General features: G+C 42.7%; 1 protein-coding gene across 2 annotated transcripts in view; it reads left to right on the top strand.

Moving 5' to 3' along the window:
• Prim2 (DNA primase subunit 2) overlaps positions 1-19,082 on the top strand; it is a 204,452-nt gene that overhangs the window by 139,942 nt on the left and 45,428 nt on the right. For both annotated transcript variants that reach the window (XM_021197856.2, XM_029538764.1), the window contains exons 9-10: positions 6,695-6,767; positions 8,671-8,856. In XM_021197856.2, coding sequence (XP_021053515.1) covers positions 6,695-6,767; positions 8,671-8,856 — 259 coding nt within the window. The remainder of the gene's footprint in view (positions 1-6,694; positions 6,768-8,670; positions 8,857-19,082) is intronic.

Below are 19,082 nucleotides of genomic sequence, written 5' to 3'. Positions count from 1 at the left end.
ATTCAGAAAGGAAAACAAGCAAGGCATGTTTAGGTCTAATACATTTAGGCCTTGGTGAAGATGATTACAGCTTTGGTACCAAGTATAGTGATGGAGCTTACAAATCCCCTGATCTTCATGGCCACCTTTGATGGCACTACCCAGATTCCCTTTATAGTACCTGCCTGTCACAGAGATAGATAAAGATTCTGAGAGCCCTGCTTATTTCCTTGTTGGCTGAGCCTCCACAACTGCCCTGCACCAACTGGGCTGGCTGGGTCCCGCACACAGAAGAGCTGCCGCTGAGACCCCACCAGTTGCAAATGCTCCAACAGAGTTTTCACTCCTACCTACCATCTGGGAAGGAGATGAACAAGCTGTCAGTCATCCTTGAAAGCTGACATTTGTAGGGACGAGAACTGATGTGTCAGGGTGCAGCTAAGGGGTGATGTGTCAGAGTGCAGCTGAAGGGTGACGTTCATCATGTGCTTGTCACCAGTGCCACAGCATGAGAAGGTCCTCCCTACCCCCAACCAGCTAGTCTTCTGGGAGACCCACAGATCCACTTTTGTATAATTTCTGTTTGTTTTTTTCTCCAACCCTTAGTTTCCACAATTCAGTAGATGTCCCCAGTGCAGGTCTATGTATTCAATTTCCATGTGTGTGCATCAACAGGACTTACATTTCTGTTGCTTCCACAAAGCCCAGAAGGTCTGTGTCTCACTTGGGATTCACGGATGGGTGTGCGCAGAGGTGTTTACCACATCTGTCTTTTTAGATACTCATGGCTTATTTATTTAGATATTCATATTTTCTGTAAATTTGTATGACTGTTTTGGAAAAACCATACATCAGTGTGACTGTGATTGTCTGTGTTGTCTCAGTCATCTATCACACCCCTATTCCCCAGTATTGCATGGACTTAACTGGGCTAAAGGCAGCACCCTGTAAACTTGGCTATATAAATAATAGGTTTGGGATTCTGATAATTAATCTTGATTGTCATCTTGACAAGGGACAAGCCTCTGGGCATGCCTGTGGAAAAGGTTAACCTCTGGGAATCCCTGTGAGGAATTACCGAGTTAGGTTAACCAATTGGCAACAGCCCTTGGGCTGAGCTATGTTTCTTGTTCTTAGTTTTGTCTTATAATTTAGTAACTAGGATTTGTTATATAAGGACAGTAACTTGAGATGTGGGAGAAACTTATTCGAATCTGAATGTCTAATAGCATTTTTAAAAAAGAGTCGCTGGGCGTGGTGGCGCAGGCCTTTAATCCCAGAACTCGGGAGGCAGAGGCAGGCGGATTTCTGAGTTCGAGGCCAGCCTGGTCTACAATGTGAGTTCCAGGACAGCCAGGGCTATAACCCTGTCTCAAAACAAAACAAAACAAAACAAAAACCAAAAAAGAGTCCATTCTACTTATATGTACTGGTCAGTTTTGTTAAGGCTGGGACCAGGTTTCTTTTGAGGGTCCACAGCACTGTTACATTTTAGCAAAAGGACACTCAGTCCTTTTACAACCAGCATCTTCAGAACATCTTCCAATGCAACTGAATACCCATGGGGCCACGCCCTTCCTGTGTTTTCTACTTCTTTGTAACCCCAGAAAACCTCCTGGCTCACCCTTGGTGCCTTTTACAGACTGCTCAAGCAAATGAGAAGTAATGTACCCAAAGAATAACACTGGAATTCCTAACCTTCCCCAAACTAGTTAATCAAGCATTATGAATGAACCAATGGGTAGTTTGTCTTTTTCATTTTATATTTATGGCAAATTGGTATCTCAACAAAGATCCATTTTCAAAATTCCCTGATTAGTTAATCAAACATTTCTCTTAATATTTGGCATGGTAATGATCATGGACACAGGATGAATTTTGTGAACCATTTAAATGGCCTTTGAAAATTTGTTTTTGGAGGAAATGGCATATTATGACACAAAAGGTCAGGAGTATAATTGATATTAACTTGTTGAAAACTGAACAGTGGTGAAAATGAATTGTCTTCAGAATGAATATTTTCTGTTGGATTGGCATGTGTGCTGTTACTCAACAGTTAATGAAAAATAAACAACAGCAACAACAACAAAAAAACCAAGCCATAAATTGGAAAGAAAGCTCAGAAGAGAGAGAAGAGTGAAATGATGTAATTGTTATAATCTCAAAAATAAAAAGATATCACTGTTTTTCTTTATCTAATATAATCACTATGACATATGTATAAAACAAAGGCACTATCTTAACATCACAAAATAAGAATGCACCTAGAGTTACTCATCACTGTGTCGACGGGCTTTCCTTTGGAAGCATCATGGTACCGAGGTTGATGGCACTCTGGGTATAGTGGAGACCCACACCCCTCACTTTTCTCAGTCATCTTCAGAAGCATCCCTTGGGCTCTCCGTGCAAAAGCCAAAATTGCTGTGCCATGAGTTAGTGTGAATTAGGCGTTTTCATTCTTTGAGGTAGCGTTGCTTGCTTGTGTTCTGTTCATGTTTCTATCTTTGAGTTGCTCCATGAGAAAACAGGAAAGTCAGCCCTGGCACTGCTCCAGTGACCCTAAGGGAAGCCATTAGTTACCTTCATTCTTGGGACCAAAAATGCATGCCAAACACCTTCTCGGGGAAGCCTTGATTTCAGCCCGTGGGTTTAGTGTGCCAGGGAAGACGAGGTGGAGTTTGTGGTGCAAGAACATGTGGGAGAGGTTCCTAACATCCCAGTGGACCAGGATACAGAGACCCTGAACAGGACCAGAGAAGGGGAGGTGGGTGTTCCCTTCACAGGTCCACCCTCAAATTCCAGTCAGGCTTGCTGGACTTAAAAGGTTCCCTGGCTTTGAAAATAGATTGGGCATCCAGAGGTTTCTCCCCATCCTCCCTCCCTCCCTCCCTCCCTCCCTCCCTCCCTCCCTCCCTCCCTCCCTCCCTCCCTCCCTCCCTCCCTCTTGTCTGTGTGTGTGGAGGGTCTCAGAGATTGAACTCAGGCCATCGGACATGAAGGCATTTGCCATTACTCACTAAGCCATCTCACTGGCCTGTGCTGTGGGTGACAGTTTTAGCATTTAAGCTAGAGCAGAGCATTTTGTGATTTTGAATTTACATTAAAAAATTCTTCTAGTGTTTATACTCAAATTGAAGTTTTATTTCATTAAAATAGGTTTTCTCTGTTGAAGGGGAATTTGTATCTTGGAAGCATTAAAGTAACTGAGCTGTAAGTTCCCTGTGATTCTTGGCTCCTCTGTCTTCTCCCCTAAGTTAAAATCTAAATTCATCTGTTGAGATAAGTCAAGCTGTCACCTTCCCTGGCCTAGATGTAATACTGCCTAAAATAGTTTTTTAGTGTCCAGTTTCTCTCCTTTCTGTTCATTTTCCCACTCTGCTTCTTTAAATGAAAAACAGTTTTTTTTTTATTTAAAGATTTATTTATTTATTATATGTAAGTACACTGTAGCTGTCTTCAGACACTCCAGAAGAGGGAGTCAGATCTCCTTACAGATGGTTGTGAGCCACCATGTGGTTGCTGGGATTTGAACTCAGGACCTTGGGAAGAGCAGTCGGGTGCTCTTACCTACTGAGCCATCTCACCAGCCCATGAAAAACAGTTTTAAGTAAACACTGATTGTGTCAGTTCAGTGCTTGGAGATTCTCAGGGTTTTCCTGTTGCCCACAGAGCACAGGCTCCAAGGGTTTCTTGTCACCTGTCTTCGCTTTCCATGTCAACTCTATCACAGCCAGTGTAAGTAGTCTTGAGTGTCTAGGGTCCTCATTGGTTGGTGCATAAAGGGTCCTTACCATAGATGAGAAGGGAAATCACATTCCCGTTGCATTTCTATCATCACTCTCAGTGGACTCCACCCGAGGCATTCGTGGCAGTGGTTTCCTTTCTGGGTGTGTGTGCTGTGCGTATTCCCTCTGTAGTGTGCAGTGATTCTCTTTTGCCTTTTCTTGGAACTTAGCTCATTTGTATATTATGTTAAGAATGATGCATTTATATAAATACTTGTATATGTATGTATATTTGGAAGATGTATATATCTATATCAATCTATATATCTACATATATACAAAAATGGCAATCATTTTTATAAAATGCATATATATATATATATATATCCTCAGAATGATGATCATTTGTATAAAATTAATGAGTCTAAACATATGTGTGCGTGCGTGTGTATTTTTCCTCTTCCTGGACTGACTTCATCCCTTGCTGTGTAGTTCAGAGTGGTGCCACATTCCAAATCTCCTTACCCCGCTAGCAGGTGTGTGCCACTGCTCCCTGCTTGTGCTTCTTCTCTATCCCTCTAAACTCAGTATGCCACATTAATCTGGCTAAGACAAGTTCCTGTGGTATAGGAATTATTTGACTGTGTTTTATCAATAATCATCTATAATTATATCTGTGTATCATTTTATCACTAAAATGTGTAAAATACCACTATTTGTGTATTTGCAAATAGCTCTTTTAAATGATTGCAATCACCGTTTTAAATTATGCATATGGATACTGAGGTTTACAGTGGCCAGAGACACAAACTAGCACAGAGCTGGATTTGTGTCTCCCCTAGGGGCATACCGACCACCTTGCCATTTGCCTGTAGTCTATTCACTGGTAAAGAATGCAATTAGCCGGGCCTGGTGGCGCAGGCCTTTAATCCCAGCACTCGGGAGGCAGAGGCAGGCGGATTTCTGAGTTCGAGGCCAGCCTGGTCTACCAAGTGAGTTCCAGGACAGCCAGGGCTATACAGAGAAACCCTGTCTCGAAAAACCAAAAAAAAAAAAAAAAAAAAAAAAAAAAAGAATGCAATTGCTCTGCTGTATAAGAATATACTTCACTGACTTTTATTAGCACATTGAATAAGTCATTTTATGTGCTTTCTCCAGCATTTCTAGTCAAGTCTGACGTCTGTAATTCCATTTTACAAATGAGAATGTTGGCAAATCAGGGTCATTATGTGACTTCCAGTTGTAGAACTGGTGACTTAAAACCTGAAGCAAGAGGTCTTCAGATTTGCAGCCTCTGCTATTTCCATTACCCTATGGTGCTTCTCTGCTTTACTGTAAGATTGGGAAGAGAAGTAGGTTTTTATTCTTGGGATTTTATAGAAATAATGGTCTTTTATGCCCATGTAAGAGTCTAAAATGAACTGGGGAGATGGTTCTGTGGATAAAATGCTTGTTACACACGCAGGAGGACTGGAGTTCAGGTCCTGAGCATCCATACAAACATGGCCTGCCGGGCATGGTGGGCACAGGGTAAACTGGCTAACTGGAAGTCCACATGTAGACGTTACCTCTGGCCTTCACATGCATGTGCACACACTCAGAATCTACCCTCACACCTGTGAACCTACGTATACAGACATTGTACATACATAACCTGCCAGACAGTGCCAGTCATTAAAGTAACAGCAGTGGGTTTCCTGTAACATGGTCTTTGCATGCATCCTGTTAAATGTCATTGATGGAGTGTGCCAGAGCAAATCATACATTACTTCCAGAAGAGGGAGACTGTGGGAAGGAGGCGTTTACACTTAGGTCTGACAGTCTCATGAGGTAATTGCAGCATCCCAGCACACTACTGTGGGCTTGTCCCGTCATTCATATCCGTTGCTTAATCAGTGGAATTGACCGATTGTGGAAACTGCAGCTGTTTAAAGAGCACGTGTGCAGTTCCGCGGGGAAAGGAAAGTTTGTGCTCAATAGACATGAAGTAGAGCCTGGAATTCTTTATGATTAACTAAACTCTTGTCTCCAGCATGTTCTTTAGTTGCATCCCTGAAAGCCACTAGTTGACTGGATATGTTTCTCTATGGAATACAGCAGCTGCTCTTTTTTGTGTCAAACTGAATACCATGGGAACTTTGTTTATGGGGTTGGACCCGGGTAATAGATCTTGCCATGGATATGAGAGATTACAAAAGATGAATGGCCTCAGATAGTGGGTATCAACTGGTGTTTCCACATTTGTAAATAACACTAGAGAGATGTTTATGACTGGAAGAGGGTGACAGTATCCAGGAGAAATGGAATGAAGACACAAGTTTGCATTCGGCTGCACAGCAGTCTTGGTGTTTTGATCCTAACACGTTTCTATTTTCTTCATTTGCTAATGTAAGCTAGGTGTTCTCTTGGAATGGATATGAGGACTTAATTAGAGACCGCACTTAGAGATTGCTTGCATACTCACACACTTCAGTATTTTAATGCACAGGACTTCTACTGCATGTCAGACTTTTAACAAAAAATGATGTCAATTTGGATTTCAATTCAGTTCCTCCTGTCAGCGCTGACAGGAGTCACCATTATCTCCATTTGACAGAGAAGGAACATGGGATAACCGACTGACTGCTCAGGGATCTGTGGCCAGGGTGTTTTTTCTTGGACACACCCCTTTCCTTGTGGGTCTGATGCAGTGTTTCTAATGAGGCTTCCGTAGCAAGTCCAAGCTTTCTCAGTGTAGGTTACTTGTAAGTCATGAAGTGCTGCTCTGGGTCAGGAGTCGGGAGATGCAGGCTGCTGCTACATTGTGTGTTACTAGTAAGTAATTCATTGCATATGTCTTAGTATACATATAAAGTACTTGGCTTTCTGTTAAGCTGCGTGGATAAAATGTTGTCTTATTATAACTTTGATCTTAGAGTAAAAATTCTCTTTGAAGAGATAAAAGTATTTACAAATGTCATTTAGTGTTTTGTTCTGTCTTTGCTTTTCAGTCACTCTTACACTGGTCAAGATTATAGCACACAGAAGAACACCGGGAAGGTTTCCTTAGATCAGATTGATTCGGTGAGTGCCAGCCCGTTACAGCAGACTTGTCTCAAGTAGAGATCCTTGGGTGGAAGCTGGCAGAGTGGTACCTTGCTGCTTGCCGATCATTTTAAGAGAAAAGGCTCATATCTTATGTATGTGACTTTTTTTTTTTTTTAAATTGTAAGAAAACCAAATTTAAGGGAAAATAGTTTGCAGTCTTTTAGTTAGTTTTGAGGATAGAACTTAGTGGTTCTTTACAGAGAGACATGAGATGCTCACTAGAGGGAGCAGCAAAGTCAACAAGTAAGGCCTGGTCCTCCTGACAGGGTCTGTTGGCAGGTCTGCCCAATGAGAGTTCAAGTCCTGGGAGGAAGGATGTGTCTGAGGACATTAGAGGGAATAAGGATGGGATGGAGAGTGGAAACGCTGAGTTAAAAACCAAGGAATGATGCTTCGTTTTTTAAAAAAGAATTATTTTATTTATTTTATGTATGTGAGTATACTGTTGCTGTCTTCAGACACACCAGAAGAGGGCATCAAATCTCATTACAAATGGCTGTGAGCCACCATGTGGTTGCTGGGAATTGAACTCAGGACCTCTGGAAGAACAGTCTGCGCTCAACCTCTGAGCCACGTTTCCATGATATTTTAGTTTTGACATTAAAACAAAAAGACCTGCGTTTTTTTTAAAGTATTGGCTAAACATTAATTTGAATTTTCTCTTTGAAATTGTTTCTAATTGTTTCTATTAATTTTGTGTTCTTTCTATCTGGTTTATGTTATAAATCAATTTCCTATTTTCAATTGTATTTTCAGACCTTTCTCTTAGAGAAATGGAATATTATGTCCCATGTAAACCCTCTTAAATATTCAGAGCAGTTTTGTTTGTAATAAAAAGATGGACAATATCTAATGCTCTTCAGTAAGCAAGCTGCAGCATATTCAAGCTATAGACTGCACCTAGTCATTGACCTTCCCTGAGTTGTCCCAGGTCAGCCATGAACCAAGGATGAGGAACTTCCAAGAAGCTATGTGATTTTGTTTAGTCAGTTCTCTTGAGATGACAAAGTTACAGAAATGAACAGATGAGCTGTTTCCAAGTGTTAAGACAGGAGGAGGCAGAGGTGGAGCAGGGCACAGAAAGCAGCAATTAGCCAGCAGGAGAGCCAGTGAGATGGCTCGGTTGGTAATGTGCATGTTATGTGTGAGGACTTGCATTGGGATCCCAGCATTCACAGAAAAAGCTGCATGTGCTGGTCTGGGCCTGACCGGGAGGGGCAGGCAGACACAAGCATCCTAGAAGCGGTGCTGGCCAGCCGGTTTATCTGAAGCAGTGAGCTCCACGCTCAGGGACAGCAACAGAGGAAGACGCCCAGTGTTGACCTCTGGTCTCCACACTCAAATTCGGGTGTGTGTACACACCTGCACTAAACACAAACAGGAAATCGGGACCCTTGGGACGCTGAAGTCATTTTGCATCCTGACTGTGGCGGTGGATGTATAACCCTCTCCATGTTGTAATGTCCACACAGAAGTATATGCACAGCTGTGGGAATCTGAGGAAACAGAGTGGGACATCTCCATGTTGTATGCCTGGCGTGCAAGAGTTTATATCTGAGAAAACTGGGACTCGCTGTGTCTCTGTATTACTTCTTGCAACTAATAATGTGTATCACTAGTTATCCAAAGAAAAAATTTAAAAAGGAACAAGGGAAACAGATATTATATAACCTAGTATGTTCAAAGTGTTACCAGCTTGATTTTTAATCATTATAAAATAATGTCGTTTACAATCATAGTAATATTAGGAATGCTTTCTGTGGCTTATGTTCTTTATTCTGACTTAGTCAAATTTACAGTCAAGGCAGATATGACCTGTGGTCTAGTGTATGTTCGGCATTACCACAACTTGTTATTTTTTTTTTTTTTTGTCTTGTAGCTGTCTACAAAATCCTTCCCGCCTTGCATGCGTCAGCTGCACAAGGCGCTGAGGGAGAACCACCATCTCCGTCATGGAGGCCGGATGCAGTACGGCCTGTTCCTCAAGGGCATCGGGCTAACTCTGGAGCAGGCATTGCAGTTCTGGAAGCAAGAGTTTATCAGAGGAAAGATGGACCCAGACAAGGTAATGCTGACAAGGCAGAGCAGCAGCAAATGAAAGTTTGTTAGTCTGAAACTATAAGATTTGTTTTTTTTTTTTTGAATATGTATTTACTTATTTAATATATGTGAGTACACTGTTGCTGTCTTCAAACACACTAGAAGAGGGCATCATATTCCATTATAGGGTTGTGAGCCACCATGTGGTTGCTGGGAATTGAACTCAGGACCTCTGGAAGAGCAGTTGGTGCTTTAACTGCTGAGCCATCTCTCCAGCCCCAGGAACTGTTTTCAAAATATGCACTGAAACACAGGTGAAAGTATAAAAGGTACATGCATCTTAGTTTATGTAAAAAGAAATTCACATCTTTTTTTTTTTCTTTGTTAAATTTTATTTAATCTTTTTTTACAGTCCAAATTTTATCCCCCTCCCAGTCTACCCTCTGACTGTCCAACATCTCATGCCCACCCCACCCTCCTCGTCCCCTGCCCCCATCTCCATGAGGATGTCCTCACTGCCCCCACCCCACCAGACTTCCCCACTCTCTGGGGCCTCAAGTCTGTTAATCTAGCAAGTGCCAAAAGCCCAGGCAAGGTGTCTTCTTAAGTAGCATGTTACCAGCAGGCTGAATCTGCTTTCTCAGGTGTGTTTCTATAAGGATGTGTGCACGCACGCGTGCTGTGAAATCCACGCGTGCGCTGTGCAATCCGTTACGATGCTTTCTTTCAGACTGTGCTCTGGAGCATTTATTTCAGCAGCCATCACTGCAGACCCTTCCAGCTGCCTTTAATCTGTCTAAAACATCAAGGTCCCAGGCCCACTCCTCAGTTACTTTTCTACTAATATCAGATGGTAAAATCTTGTCTAGAAATATGTTTTTTCTCTCTCTTATGACATATGCCACATGAGAAAACTTTTGTGTCGATTTCTTGGTTTGCTTCTTCTGAATCAAAGGCTAATAGAAAATGAAGAATGTTTACATGAAGAAATGCCATGTGTTGTCTCATATTTGCTTTTAGAGCTGCCATAACAAAATTCCAAGTCCAGTAGTTTAAGCAACAGAAATTTAGTTTCTCGTGGTTCTGGAGTCTAGAAATTCAAATCAGGATGTTGGCAGATTCCAGTGTTCCTGCGGCCTGGGCCTGTGGCTTGAGGACCTGTTCTCTGCTGAGCGAGCGCCACAGCCACTGCTGCTGGCCGCCACTGCTGCTGCAAGGCCTCTGCTTGTGCTGCATTAGCTGCACCGGGTAGCATCTTATTAACCTTGCTCGCAGTCTTTAAGGCACTTCCCCAGGGCAGAATACAGTCATATCTGAGATCAGGCCTTAAATGTAAGAACGTTAGGATGGCATGATTCGGTATGTAACACATGTTTTATTATACACTTTATTTAAAGACCTGGCTCCGTGTGTGTGTGTGTGTGTGTGTGTGTGTGTGTGTGAGAGAGAGAGAGGGGGGGGGGGAGCATGTGGAAGTGAGAGGAAGACTGCAACCCTAATTAAAGCATAATGTCCACATAAAACGTTTATGCAGAATGCAAAGCAACTTTTAGGTAAAGTGAAATGTGAAGGTAGATAGTTCTAGAGAACACTGATCTGGACCTGAAGGACATGAACACAGAGTAAGAAGTAAGTGGGCAAATGTTTCTGCTCACCCTTTCTTCTCTACAGACTCTCCCCGGCTGGCACACTGGGACCTGGTGTTAGGGCTGATTATGGTCTTGGCTGTTGTCACTAAGGAGTTTCTGCTTCTCCATTTGCTCTTGGATTTGATTTTCTTACATACACTTTTAGAGGATCAATGTTGAGCATCAATAGATAAGTCATTCCTAAGAGAACAACGTTTTGTTGTGAGTTAATATCCTCAGACCAAAAGCTTTGGAGTACATCTCACTCCAGGGAATTAGATTTAGAATGTAGATTTTAGCCTTAGTTTGAACGGTTGTATTAATATGTGTGATGGATTAAAAACTTATAAGCAAAGCCTTCTTGTCAGGGCAGGGCACTGGAAAATTGCACCTAAGTTGTCGAATACAATTCTTTGGTTTATAAATGACTTTTACAAGAGGTATTTGAAGTTTTGAATCTCATATTTCTTAAGTAGTTTCTTATATTTCTAACATAGATACCTCATGCTTTATGGAAATGAATGTACTTAAGTAATCATAGTGCATGTTTGAGGAGTTTCATTTTGTTAATTTACGTTTTTTACTTATTCACTTTACAGGCTGTTCCCTGCCCCCCCCCCCATCCTTCTCCTTCCCTATCCCCTTCTCCTCTGAGCAGGTAGGGACCCCCTTGGGGATTCCCCCACCCTGGCACTTCAAGTCTTTGCAAGGCTAGGTGCTTCCTCTCCCACTGAGGCCAGACAAGGCAGCCCAGCTAGTAGAACATATCCCACATACAGGCGACAGTATTTGTGATAGCCTCCACTCTAGTGTTCGGACCCACATGAAGACCAAGCTGCACATCTGCTGTGTATGTGTGGGGAGGCCTAGGTCCAGCCCGTGTATATGCTCTTTGGTTGGTGACTCAGTCTCTGAGAGCCCCAAGGGTCCAGGTTAGTTGACTCTGTTGGTCTTCCTGTGGAGTTCCTATCCCCTTCAGGGCCGAAATCCTTTTGAGGAGTTTTCTTAGTTATAATTTTTGTATTTTACATTGCCAGTCTACCTGAGGAAAAGCCTCATCTTGTATACCACAACACATTAAATTTATCAAACTTTTATAACGGTGTGAGAAAGCATAGCACTAGAATATTCTTTTAGTTAGAACTTGGTTGTTAAGTCGCTCAGTCACTAGAATTGAGTTGCACTGGGTAATTGTGACACATTCATAGCACCGTCTCCTCTGAGCTGGATTGCCTGCAGTGGTGTGGATTTCAGTTGCCTTCCTCTGGCTCAGCTGGACATTTGGCACTTAAGTGGCTGCAGGGTCCTTGCATGCCATATGCAGGGTCCATGGCTTATTGTTGTGACTGAGCCAAGGAACATTTCACACTATTTCATTTGTATGAGACACCAATAGGTAATGACATAGGATAGATTTGAATTGTTCAGCTTACTACCAATCACTCAAAATTAAGTTAATTTTCTTTTTAACTTATTCATTTACATCCTGTTCCTGCCCCCTCCTGGTTACTTTATATGTGTGACAGGGCCCATAGTTTGTGTTTTCAGAACCTTCCACACGAAGGTGGTGTTCTCCAGGTTAGATCGAGAAAAATTGTTTTGGGAACTACCCTTAAAAAATTCAAGTTGCTAACTGGCTTATTCAACAAATAGCCACTGCAAGTCTTCAGCTCTCATTTGTTCTGTCTGCCTCCGTAGGCAATTTGGGCATAATGATCTGTCCTGTGTCAATAATCCATACATACATTTAAAAGCCCACTACATGCCAGGTCCTAGTAAATGCTAAGTGAGTATGTACAGCAGAGTGTCTCAGCTAATGTACTGCTAATGAATCTCCAATATACTCCAGTATCGATCCCATGAGCCCTTGGGGGAAGCTAGGCTGGACCTGGAGAACTCATAGCTCGCCGCCTTCCATTGTAAGTAGTGCCTTCCTTTTACTCGAGTGTTTTCTGAACATCCTTCTCTCTGTGCCAAGTGATGTGACAAGGGTAGGAAAGAACTAACGGAGAGTGCAGGCTTGGACTCAGCAAGCATATTTTTTCTGCCACATACAAGCTATATATAACCCTGTTAGGGTTCTCCAGTGGGAAAGAACTAGTAGAATGACTGTTTATTAAAAGAGGCTGTATTAGGCTGGCTTATTCAGTACTGTCTGGGTAGTCCAATAGTGACTATCTCACTCTGGAGAGGCTGAGAACCCAGTTGCTAGCTGTTCAGTCCCCAAGGCTTCATGCTTCAGAGCCCTAACCTGGTGCCAAGGGCCTAGAGATTCCCAGAGAAACTCTGGTCTTCATTCCACATGGGAAGACTGAAGAAGCAGGGGTCTTATACCATTAAAGGAACACCACAACAGTAGCAGCAGCAGCAGCAGCAGCAGCAGCAGCAGCAGCAGCAGCAGCAGCAGCCACAAGGTAGATGAACTTGCTAGCCAGAGAAAAGGCTTTTTTTTTTTTTTTCCCTCTTCCTTAGACCTCCCTAGATTTGTGCTGGCATTGTAAGATGCCACACACATTTAGGTTGGGTCTTCCAACTTTGAATAACTTGACTGAGATAATTCCTCACAGGTAAACACTTCTCTCTCAGCTTCTCTCTCTCCTACTCCCTTAAGTTGTACAGCAACCGGACACAGAATTTCTCACATAGCTCCTGCATTCTGTTGTGGCTGTAGCGATCTGTCCAGGGCCCTTGTCAGATGTGAAGAATGGAATACAGCCTCAGTTCCTATTCTCTGAGACCACCATATGGGGGCAGCAAGGGGGGTGGTGTTCATAAAGGAATTCACCAGTGTTTTAAAAAATGTTAAACTATAGAATGGCAGTTTGACCACTTATTGATGCCTGGTGTTTGACAGGCAATATAGTTATTATTGTATATTTGATTGTATAGTCCTGAAGAGAAGCATTCCTTAAGTGTATTTTCCCGATAGAACAATACTAGACACTATGGTCTATTTAGTATCATTCATCCTTAGTTTGTAGTATTTTGGTTTTCAACAGTGTCTCCTGGCCTTCGAGTAAAGCAGAGAAGACATAAAATGCGCTCACTCAGGCTGGGGGTGGAGAGTGGGCAGAGAAGACATAAAATGCTCTCACTCAGGCTGAGGGTGGAGAGTGGGCAGAGAAGACATAAAATGCGCTCACTCAGACTGAGGGTGGAAAGTGGGCAGAGAAGACATAAAATGAGCTCACTCAGGCTGAGGGTGGTGGAAAGTGGGATGCTGCTTTAATTGGAGCCCGAGACTCTGGTTCTGTTGAGATTCAGAGCACCACCCCGTGGTAAACATTACCCTTTTATGAAGGGCGCAGTCTTAGGCAAGAACATGATACACCAGTAAACCTGGTTAGATTTTATTTTAAACGCTGTATTTCCTAGTGTCTAGAAAGAGACATGAGGCACATCACAGGTTGACTGTGTTGTGAAAATTGTTCAGTTTGACACCTGTTTAAATAGAAATTTTCAGTTTTCTATTTAGAGGTGCAATAAAGGAGGACTGATGCTTAATTCTTACTTTCTACTTTGGTGAGACAAGAATCCCCAGGGAAACCGGCCACAGCATCTCTGTATGGGGTGCCTTGATTAAACTGATGTGGGATGGCCCCTGCCCCCTCCCCCCAGTAGGAATCACTGTGCCCTGGGGTTTCTTCATTGTACTAAAAGAAGATGAATGAGCACACACTCTGCTTGATTGTGGGTATGATGTGGTCAGCTCTTTCAAGTCCTGCTTAACCTCAAACGGGGCCAGGATGAACCTGTTTCCCTCTTTAGTTGCCATCGAGAGGACATTTTATTAGTGCAGGAAAAGATACTAAGACACAGATAGTCATTGTCTGCTAGGGGTTACAGAGAAGTAACTGTAGTCATTAAATATGAGAAATAAATTGACACACATCATTTTAAATGCTTGATAAATGCACTACTCCATAATCATTCACACATTTATCATAAGGGACCTATCAATCCAACTTGTAGAGAAACCTTACATTGGCTACCTACATTTTGATTTTCTTTTTATTGAATGTTCATGTTGGTGATATGCTAAGAAAGTAATTGGAATGGATTAAACAAAGGTTCTGCAAAAGGAGTCTAGTCAACTGTAGTTGAGCAGAATTTTAAAGGTTCTTTTTTGTTGTTGTTGTTGTTGTTATTGGTTTTTCGAGACAGGGTTTCTCTGTGTAGCCCTGACTGTCCTGGAACTCACTTTGTAGACCAGACTGGCCTCGAACTCAGAAATCCGCCTGTCTCTGCCTCCCAAGTGCTGAGATTAAAGGTGTGCGCCACCACGCCCAGCTTAAAGGTTCTTTAAGGAGTTAGGAGGTTGCTTTAATGTATTTGTAGAAGTTCTCATTCTCACCTGCCTCACTGCTAGGAATCGGGCCTAGAGTCTCACTATGCTTAGCAGTCCTTTGGTCACTGAGCAGTAGTTCCAGCCCTGAAAAACACAGAAATAGTATAAGAAAGAATGTGCTTTCACTTTAATACCAGGTTGGGATATGGAGTTGCTTCACATCATCCACAGCAGGTGATTATGATTTGCCTCATGTTCTAGCAGGGGTGTGCTTTTGACAGCTGCAGGTAGTTTCTGTGCTTGTGTAACATTTGGAATTCTGGGGACTCTTCAGAGGGAAACAGAATAAATTGTTTCTGAATCGTGCTATGTTTCTATTGTAAAGGCTGTTGATAACATAACGAAGGCTCTTTTAAACTGTGGTTTGGCTAAAGACATCATTATTCAAGTGGATGATTCTTACGTTCAGTCTTGGTAAAAGCTGGGTGTTATTAAATCTCAGCAAAAGCCTTCCTGCTGGGTGCTGAGGGACTGTATGTGGGTGTCCTTGCTCTGCAGTCGGATGGAAGTGATAATCTAAGTGGGTGATTCCAGTGTTTAATGCCAGAAGGAGGTTGGTGGATCCGTAGTCTTCCCTTGGCTTTATGGCAGTGTGGTTGTTGTTTGTTTTTAATCTGTAAGTTGTACCTTCTCAAAAGTGTATCTAAAGATCTACTTAGTCTGCATCCCCATCTGACAGGCTTTCTGAAAGCAGTCCTTTTGGTTTTCTCACTGATGGAAAACTGGAGAGCTAGGTGGACAGAGGTCCCAGGACACCTGGTGGGCAGGTCCTAGATGACACAGGTGCTGCCGGTGCGCAGCATCTCTGAGGCAGAGCAGTATCCTTCTTGGACATTTGAGGTTTCCAGGGCATGGCTTGGGTCTTGATTATTATGTCTGCACCCACGGCCGACAGTGATCTCATTCATTTTGTGGCATTGAATACATGCAGAAGTTTATGATTCCTAACTTAGTCAGCCTAGCATTTTCTCTGAGGCCCAGACCCAGATATCTGAGTGTGTGTTTATTATCTATTTTCTGAAGCATATAAACGCAGTTCACAGATCAGCTTGGGTTTCTAAACCTGAGCTCCTGGCCCGTGGAACAGATCACCACATGCCTTTGCCAGCTCCTTCATCTCAGGGGATGGAGTCTCGGTTGTGTTGATGAATTCATAGCAAGCCTTTCTCCTACACTGTGCAGTCAGAGGAGCAGCCTAACTCAGCTGTAAATATGCACCTCGCCTATCTTCTTTGATGTGCAAGAGCCTCTACTTGGTACTAGGAGGTGGTGAAGACTTAAGACCAGTGAGCAGGAGGTCTTCAGGCCCTGGAAGAGAAGAGTGGGAAGGTCCCCTTTCCTCCTTCCGGCCATTTGCTTCTCAGCAACTTCTTAGTAGTATTGTTTGTTCCAGCACCGGTGGCTTCCTGTGGTAGTGACCTCCTGGAGCCCCGAACCATGATGCATTGTACAAGTACTGTTGACTGGAACATTCAAAACTGTGAGCTAAAAGAGGCCTTTCTGTCCACTGTTGATCTCAGGTATTTGGTGTGGTAATGAAAAGCTGACCAAAACAATGACTGTACCATCGGTCCCTATAGCCACAGTGCTAGTATGCACTGTCACTGTGCTGTGGACTCTTGGGATAGCTTCATAGCTCCGTTTCAGGCTTCTGTCTCAGATGCCTTCATCAGTGTCAATAAAAGCAGAAAAGCAGAGAAGCAGAAAGGCCACCATGGGCTAGCCTTTTTTCCTAATGGGATTTAAAATTCCTATAAGCCCTGGGACAGAACTTTTAATAACATTTTCTCCAGCATCCTGCCCCAAATTTTGAGAGGGGTATAGTCAATGGACTGTAATATGAGAGCATTCCAGTGGAGCTGCTTGTCTGGGTGTAGCGTTCTTTGATGGACAGTTGTCCTGTATACCCCAGATATATTGCTAATCCTAAAATAATGAGAGTATAATGCAGTGCACTCACTCCCAAACGTGACCGAGCACAATTCCTTATTCATAATGATTGAGAGTGTACTTCAGGACAGGGAAGTGCTCCAGGCTGATCACTAGGAACACCAGTTACCATGGCTCAGTAAAGGAAGTGCTGCTTAGTAGAGATTTCAAGTTGAGCTAGTGTCAGAAAAAAAAGGAACCGTCGTCGTCGTCAAGCCTGCTAGTGCCTAAGTCTCACCTCTTCTGGTAACGAGTTTGTTTTTGAGTAGTTAGTGATGGTTGGCAGTCTGGCTTTAGTTTTACTTTTTAAAAGTAAAGTTCAGCTGAGTTCTGCAAACATTTTATTTGACTTAACTTTAAATTTTTATGTTTATTTCCTGATATATGGACATGAGACTCTGATTTAGTGACAGAGAAGAATATACTAATGAGAATGTCTTTGGGACATAATTATGTAGATATAAAGGAGTGATGTAGTTTTAATTATGCCCTTTAGCTAATGCACTTGCATATTAAATTCACTCGTGTCTTTTTGAGCTTCCCTCTGAACCTTTGCTTTTCTCAGGCCCAAACGTGCTCATCAGCTCACAGGAATAACTGAAAGTCATGTAAGTTAAGCTGAAGGCTGGCAAAGGATGGCTTCAAAGTACGTTCAGGTTTGAAAAAAAATGGCTCCTGTGTCTACCGTGTTCTTTGCCAGGTTTAACAGGAAGGAAATTGCAGTCTCTTGTGTGTGTTTAGCCGGCTTCCTCCTTCCCAAATAAGCAACATTCCTTGGTTGTACTGTACTGAAGTCAGATGACATGTCCCTTCCTTAAAGCTGGGGTGTATGAAGTAAACAAGAGTATTTCAAAATGATGATTGTTTGTTTTTCTTGTGTGGTTGTTGTTGTTTTTGTTTTTGTTTTTTGGTTTTTTTTTTTTGCCTCTTCACTGTTTTTGACTTTGTTTTCCTCCACATAGGCTCTCAGTTTAACCAAATAGCTACCCAGGAGCTATGAAGTGATTTGTCCACATAGGAGAGTACTGTGAAACCTCCCAGCATTTCTTGGTGGAGGTTATTTTTGTGAGAAGCTGGATTAGGTGAAAATCCTCAGTAAAATTTAAGATGAAAAAAGACAAAAACTAAAAGCTCTGAATTATCATGATTATGATTATTATTTTCCTTTTGAAAAGAACCTAGGACAAACTGGCCTTGAATTCACCTTTGTAGTCAAGAATGACCTTGAACTCTTGGTTGACTAACTCCTGTTTCCCAAGTCCTGAGAGTCTTCCAATGTCAGGCTATACTGAAAATCATAGGATTTAAACCAGAGGGCCAGGTAGTAGCTGTGTTGGCTTCTGTTTCAGCCACTGTGCTGCTGTGGCAGGAAGCCACCACAGGTGGGACCTGTATGAATGGACATAGTTCTGTTATCCATAAACCACTGTGCTGCTGTGGCAGGAAGCCACCACAGGTGGGACCTGTGTGAATGGACATGGCCTGTTTCTCATAAGCCAGTTACCCAACTGGATTTAGCCTGTGAGTTGGCTGTAATATGCCAGCTTTTAATTTAAAACATGTATTCCTATTTATTCAAACCGACATTCATCTTGTATGTGTATTCTGTAGCTGCTTTTATGTGCTTATTTTCCATGGTCATTATAATGACATATGAAACAGGGTGATAATACTTAAAACTTTAACATGGAAAACTACAAGCATACAGAAACATAAATCCCTACTTCTCTATCACATGAAGCGATTAGCTCTCTGCTTCTACACTGGATTTGTCCTTTATTTACTTGTTACTCATTTGTTTTAGCTGGGTCTTTAGAAAACATTGTTCCAAACGGTGCTTATGTGGAACTGTGCAGGTCCGATTTCTCTAGAGAAACAGAGTCAGTAACACACACAGGTCCAGGGAAGGGAGGTGAGGAATTGTCTCATGTGATTCTGGAGACCAAAAAATACAGACTGTGCTGAGCTACAGACTTAGAAAAGCCAGTGGTGAAGTTTAGTCTCAACCAGAGGCCCGAGAGCCAGGACAGCTAGCAACAGGAGAATGGCAGTGTTGGCCAGTCAGGCTGTGAGGGAGAAGGGTAGATTTTCTTTCTTTAACATTGGGTTTAGGCTTCCACACATTGGATGGTGCCCATTCACACTGGAGAGAGAAAGCGGTTTCACAAAGCCAGTAAAATACTCAGATATTTGCAGAAGTACCAGGCACTGCATTAATCCAGTTACAACATGCAAAATCAGCCATCATAGGTGGCCTGCACTCCAGTATGCCCTCTCCACTGCCCCTGCCTGCCCTGCACTCCAGTATGCTCTCTCCACTGCCTCTGCCTGCCCCTGCCTGCCCTG

Source organism: Mus pahari, chromosome 5 (genome assembly GCF_900095145.1).
Source record: "Mus pahari chromosome 5, PAHARI_EIJ_v1.1, whole genome shotgun sequence".
Classification (NCBI taxonomy): domain Eukaryota; kingdom Metazoa; phylum Chordata; class Mammalia; order Rodentia; family Muridae; genus Mus; species Mus pahari.
This window is presented reverse-complemented; position numbering and strand designations above follow the sequence as displayed.